Source organism: Dipodomys merriami, unplaced genomic scaffold (genome assembly GCF_024711535.1).
Source record: "Dipodomys merriami isolate MVZ:Mamm:240054 unplaced genomic scaffold, mDipMer1.0.p SCAF_11, whole genome shotgun sequence".
NCBI classification, from domain to species: Eukaryota; Metazoa; Chordata; class Mammalia; order Rodentia; family Heteromyidae; genus Dipodomys; species Dipodomys merriami.
This window is the reverse complement of record NW_027202382.1, coordinates 4,897,681-4,903,680: the sequence shown is the minus strand read 5'-3', so window position 1 is coordinate 4,903,680 and position 6,000 is coordinate 4,897,681. Positions and strand designations below refer to the sequence as shown.

The 6,000-nt window shown below is 42.2% G+C and overlaps 1 protein-coding gene across 1 annotated transcript; it reads right to left on the bottom strand.

Annotated features, from left to right (window-relative positions):
- Nucleotides 1-2,809: 2,809 nt before the first annotated feature.
- On the bottom strand, nucleotides 2,810-3,328 carry LOC138816997 (interferon alpha-2-like). Its single transcript, XM_070007323.1, has one exon. The coding sequence runs from the start codon at nucleotides 3,326-3,328 to the stop codon at nucleotides 2,810-2,812; it is 519 nt and encodes a 172-aa protein (XP_069863424.1).
- Between the last annotated feature and the right edge of the window lie 2,672 nt (nucleotides 3,329-6,000).

The window sequence follows — 6,000 nt, the reverse complement described above, 5'->3', positions numbered from 1 at the left end:
TATAGAGGGATGGATGAACTGTTCCAAACACACCCATGATCTTAGATCACCACCTGAGGAAGAGTTAAGATAATGGCTCCACCGGTAAGGTCTATCACTGAAAGTGAAGAACAGAAGTAGACATAGGAATGAACATCCAAGAAAATACCACACCTCGAAATCACAAAGTGATCACAAAGGATCCTAGGTGCCACCTCCAATGCCAAAGTTGTGCATTGTTTTGTAAAGCAACAGAGGGTAATGAATCTTTAAGTTCTAAGGAAATGTGAACAGACCTAAGTGTTTTTAGTGCCAGGAGCCAGTCATTAACAAAACACCATGGGTTCCTCTGATAGTTCATCCAGTAGTTTCTTGACAATTCTATGCATTTATGCAAGACTCCATTTCTTCACTGAATGTAAATAGGACACAATTTTGAAAGAAGAAGGACAAAGTCTCAGCATTTCTATAGTCACTCTGCTTTCTTGGACTAGTACTTTTGGAGATCAGCTCAGGACGAGTAGAATACAGACTCCTCAGGATTTCAGACCACGACAAAAACACGTGTCCCATATAGTAAAGAAATATGGTAACAAGCCTCCCACATTCTGGCTATTGTTTCCATGGAAATATTCTGCTAAGCACCTTAAAATGCATTGTTTCCTTAACTATTGACAACTCTGAACATTTTGAACCCACTATATTTATCAGAAAACTGGGACTTGCAGAGCATGGATGGGTTCACCATATCAGCCTTAAGTCAAAGCAGAATGGACTATCAGTATCAAATTGTTTATTGTGAGTATGGGTAATATTGTAAGATTTGTACTGTGGAATTTTTTAACACAGATATATCTTTTATTATGCTGAAACTGTACACAAGTAGAGAATTAAAAACATATAACAAATTCTTTAGCAACACTTTAATTAAAAATAAATTGATTGCATATATAAGCTTTAATGTAAAGTAACACATGATAATACATATAAAACATTTTAAATCTGGTAAAGTTAAATAAAAATATGTAAATAGGTGGATAGCTACATCTGTATGGATAAAAGAGAAGAGAGTCTAGAGAGTTGAACACACTTTTGCCAACTATTCTGAAAGCATGGCACAAATACTGAAGTCATATCAAACGATAGCAGGAATGACATCTTCAGAAAGCTGCAGATGCTGCAGGACTGGCTGAAGAGGTGATGCTGATCCTCTGCCTCTGGGGAGTGTGAAGACCGGATGAGCTCCGTTGGTTAGTAGGGGATGCTTGAGGTTCCATCTTCTGCATGTCTTCCCCTGCCTTTCTCCTTCTCTTTTTTTTCATTTGGGGTTTCACTCTTCCATTTACAGTGACATTTCCCAAACAGTTGTTTTCCACATTGCCTTCTTTCTCTGTCTTCCAGATTAGCTCAGATTCTTGTCACTTAATTGAACTCCTGATTAATTTCTAGGACCTATGCATATAGAATCATAATTCTTTTTACTATCTCTGTTGCTGCTTTGTACATAAAAGGTGCAAATGCTGCCGGGCATTGGTGGCTCATGCCTATAATCCTAGCTAATCAGGAGGCTGAGATTTGAGGATTGCATTTCAAAGCCAGCCTGGGCAGGAAAGGCTTTGAGACTCTTATCTCCAATAAACCACTCAAAAAACCAGAAGTGGTGCTGTGGCTCCAGTGGTAGAGTGCTAGCCTTGAGCTGAAGAGATGAGGGACAGTGCCTAGGCCCAGAGTTCAAGCCCCATGACCGACAAAAAAAAAAGTACAAATGCTGGGTTAAAATGACAACAGCTTTAAGCTGAAATTTTACTGCAAAAGCCACTGACATGTAAGTTTACTTTATGAAGGTTCTTTTCCTGTATTTTAGTAAAATTCATTTATTTTAAAATTGCAACACTTTTATAGGTATATTTTGTTTACAGTTACTTTCAGTGTAATATATATGTATTTTGTATCACTTTATATATACTATAAAAATATAAAAATACAGTATTAAAATCCATTAATATTTTTCAAAATTATGATGGACTGTTTGTACCAATAATACAAAATAAAGTACCAATATAGTACCAATAATACAAAAATGAAGAATGTTCTCATTCAAACAACTTTCTTCTTTGCTTGCATATAAACTAAATTGACTTTTTTTTCCCACAGCCTCTTTTTCTTGGTATCATTAGAGAATAAATTCAGGTCACTTTAATAGGTGTAGAAATGATCTTTGCAGTACACCATTGCCCCCTCAACACTCTACCAAATGATCCACCACACCATATTCTTTCCAAGTGAGAAGAATAGTCTCAGTGTCATAGAAGCACTTGTATGTATAAGGGGAAGATGTCAAGCCAATAGCATTCCGGTCTCCACATATTACTTGGAGGAGAGAACAACCAGCAAGTCAGCTGATGAGGAATCTCTGCATTGAGCACTTCCATCCAGGAATGATGAGTTTGTTCTATTACCCAATTATTGATAGTTCTTTTTTGGTATTGTTCCTTCTTACTAAGATAATATCACCTTACTGGAAAGATGCCTTCTGTTGAGGAGTCTTTCATAGAAAAAATATATGTGAAATTAGGAAATGGTTGATACCAAACCAGAATTTAAAAAAAAATACAAGTTCTATTTTCCAACACTCTATCTAAGAATACAAATATATTCTCTCATGAACCATTTTAGTAATTTCATAATGCATAATTTACAGCATACTTTAACAAACTCGTGGGGTTTTTTTTCAAATATTTTTCAAGTAGTGACAATACGTGAGTTGAGATTCTATTTGGGCTTAGGATAAAATGAATTTGCTCTAGAACCGCGCATATAGTTTTGTTCTCTAGTGGCTGACTTCTGTATGAAAATCGCTGATGTGGGAAAGGGACTTTCGCACTTCCTCTCTGACAATCTCCCAAGCACAAGAGCTGTATCGCTCTTTCTGCAGGTAATAAAACCGACTCCTGAAATACTTGAGCAGAGCGAGTCTTGGCTGAGTACAAAACACAGGTTCTTCCCTTGACTTGACCAGTGGTTCCAGACTCTCAGCAAGCCTGGAGAGTAGTTCCTTCAGGACCTGCTTGTCCCAGGCAGCACGGGCTTCCTGAGACTTGAAGAGGTTGAAGATGTGCTGGAGCATCAGCTGGTTCACACAGGTGGCTTCTGTCTTCTGGATTGTAAACCTGAATTCAGGTCTGTTGTCATCCAGGCATTTGTGAGAGGGGGTCATTTGCAGCTGTACTAGCAGGCGAAGGATTTCCTTGAGTTGGTGGCCAGGGCTCCAGGGGACTGGGCTGCCTGGTGAGCAGGCAGGGCTGGAGCAGAGCATCAGGGCTGTCAGGAGGAGGTGGGGCTGGACCATTGCGGGTGGGGTGGTTCACTATCCGGCCTGTAGGGGGCTCGGGCACAGCGATGTGATGGATGGACACAAGGGGGCGCGCCGGGGCTGTGGGCGTCGGCGGGGCAGCGTGGCGGTGGGCGGGTCTGGAGGGCTGGTGCTGAGCTGATCTTTAATAGTGCAGGGAGTGAAATTCTACATCCAGCTGCGCTGGGGCTGCGTGCGCAGGAGGGCGCGTGGGCGCTGGGCCGGCACCGGCAGCTGCCCGGGCTTCCCCGCGGCTGGGGCTTGGGTGTGCCCGGAATGTTAGACTCGGAGTTGCTTGTGTGGGGTTTTGCGGGTGTGTTTGTGGTTGTCGTCTCCGGATCGCGGGTCACCGTGTGGATGGCGGGGTCGCCGCTTGGCTGCGCTCAGGCCCCCGCGCGCCGCGAGCTCGCCGCGGGCGATCGCAGGCCCCGTCCCTGGCGCAGCCTCCGCGGGGCTGAGCGCTGAGCTGACTTGGGCGCGCCCGGGACGGACATGCGGTGAGTGGCGCTGGGGATCCACCGCACAGGCGGAAGGTACCGGGCTCCCCTTAGTCACACAGTGCTGTGCAGAGTTACTGCCTCCGAGTACCATCACCCGAGGAAGCAGCGCAGTACTGATAGTAACGAGGTAGCTGATGAAGCAGCGCATTATTTTCTTCTCCTGGTTATCTTTGATTAGTTCAATTCAGTTCTATCCAAAGTATAGCTAATTCGTTCCTATTCTACCTGAGAAATTAAAAATAACGGGGTGGCTTTCTCAGGTTGAAGATACTGTTTACTGAAGTATGATAAGCTAGTACTATTGGTAATATGTCACATTTAAAGTAAACATACTAAACCTATTCTCATGATCTTGCAATACACCATTTGCATGAAATCTCTGTAATGGGATATTTTAGAAAGGAAAACTAAAGCCAGGCAGCAGTGACTCATGCCTGGAATTCTACTCAGGAGGCTGAGATCTGAGCATCATAGTTCAAAGTGAGCCCAGGCAGGAAAGTCAGTGAGATTCTATCCACCAAAAAGCTACAAGTGAACGTGTGTGAGTCAAGCCATAGCAGGCTAGCCCTGAGTCACAAAGCTCAGAGACAGCACCCAGGCCCAGTCACCAACTTCTCCTCCACCAGCACTCCACCTCTCTTCAGCTTCCTCTCATCTCTCAGACAGGAAGTCACGCTGTGAGAACCAGAGTATGGTGCTGCAAAACCTTTCCTGCTATGAAACACTGCTTCTAGGATCTTCCATCTTTTTCCTCTCCTGTCCTTTTCTTAGGCTTGAATTCTAGCTCTTCCTGAGCTTTGTTTCTTCAAGGCAGCATTGTACCACTGAAGCCTCAGGGCCCCTTTAGACTTTTCCTAAGTAGTTTATTGGAGATCAAATCCTCATAATCTCTGCTGCCTGGCTGGATTTGAACTCTGATCCACTGATTTCAGCCTCTTGGGTAGCTAGGATGACAGGTGTGAGCCAAGAGCTCCCAGCAGAATCTTCAAATTTTGTGCATTTTTTAATCTCCCATTTTTTAGGGAAATAGAAGGATCATTTTCTCTTTTTCTCCTTCCTCCCTTCCTCTTCTATTTCTTTTCTTTCTTCCCTCCTCCCTCCTCCTTCTCATCATTCCTTCCTTCCTCCCTTCCTTCCTTCCTACCTTTCTCATTTTCTCATTCCTTCTTTCTCTTTCTTTTTATTTCTGTGTTTTTGTCTGTTTGTTTTCTTTTTCTTTTCTCTTTTGTCATTGTTATTCTGTCTTCCTTTCATACTCCCTCCCTCCCCTTTCCTTCCTTCTTTTCTTTCTGTAGATAGTGGAGATTAGATCTAGGTCCTTGGAAATATTAAGCAAGAACTTTCCTACCGGAGCTAAATTCCATTAGATGTTTTAAAATTGTTATTCGGGTTTCTTTTGGTGTTTTGTTTTGGTTTAGAGAAGAGTCCCCTTTCTAGCTGGTATCAAACCCAGAATTCTTTGGCCTCTTCCTTACATTCTGTCATCTTGTGGTTAGAACTACTAGTTATCAGTTTTTTCATCTTCACATATTTCAAGATTTCTTTGAAGCTCAACATAACTGAAGGAAAAGAAAGTCTAAGGCAAATGTGTGGACAATAAATGACAAGTGGAAAGTGATATTCTTTGGGGAAAGGAGTATATTTGGGTCTGGGTATACCTTACATCTGTAATCCCAGGTATTTGAGGGCCTGTGATTGAGAGGATCACATTTTAAAGCTAATCTGTGCAAAGAGGTAAGGAAAGTTACATTAGCCAGCCTGAAGATATCTACATGAGAGGGTATTGATGGAAGATAGTGGTCTATAGTCAGCCCAAGGCAACCTTCAGTGCCAGGAACCAGAATCATCAGCACTGTGTGTCTATAGCCGGGATCCTGCTCACACTTTGTGTGCCTTCCATGAGTTATGTGACATGGCTTCTTACCGGATGCACAAGGAAATGGAAGAAACTTAAGTAAATTCCACAGAATGAGATTTGATTAGAGTTAAAACTTGCAATATTTAACATACGTTCACATACATCTAAAGACTAACTTTCCTCTTATTTACTGAAAGATCATCATCATCCTAACTGTGATAACATAATTTCCATACAGACAAGATATATTTGAGGGGATTACAGATGTAGAGATACTTTAAAATCTCCATGATTCCAAAATCTATAGTTGA

Bases quoted from the DNA above. Each gene is read 5' to 3' on its own strand.
- LOC138816997 (XM_070007323.1), bottom strand. From the start codon at position 3,328: ATGGTCCAGCCCCACCTCCTCCTGACAGCCCTGATGCTCTGCTCCAGC.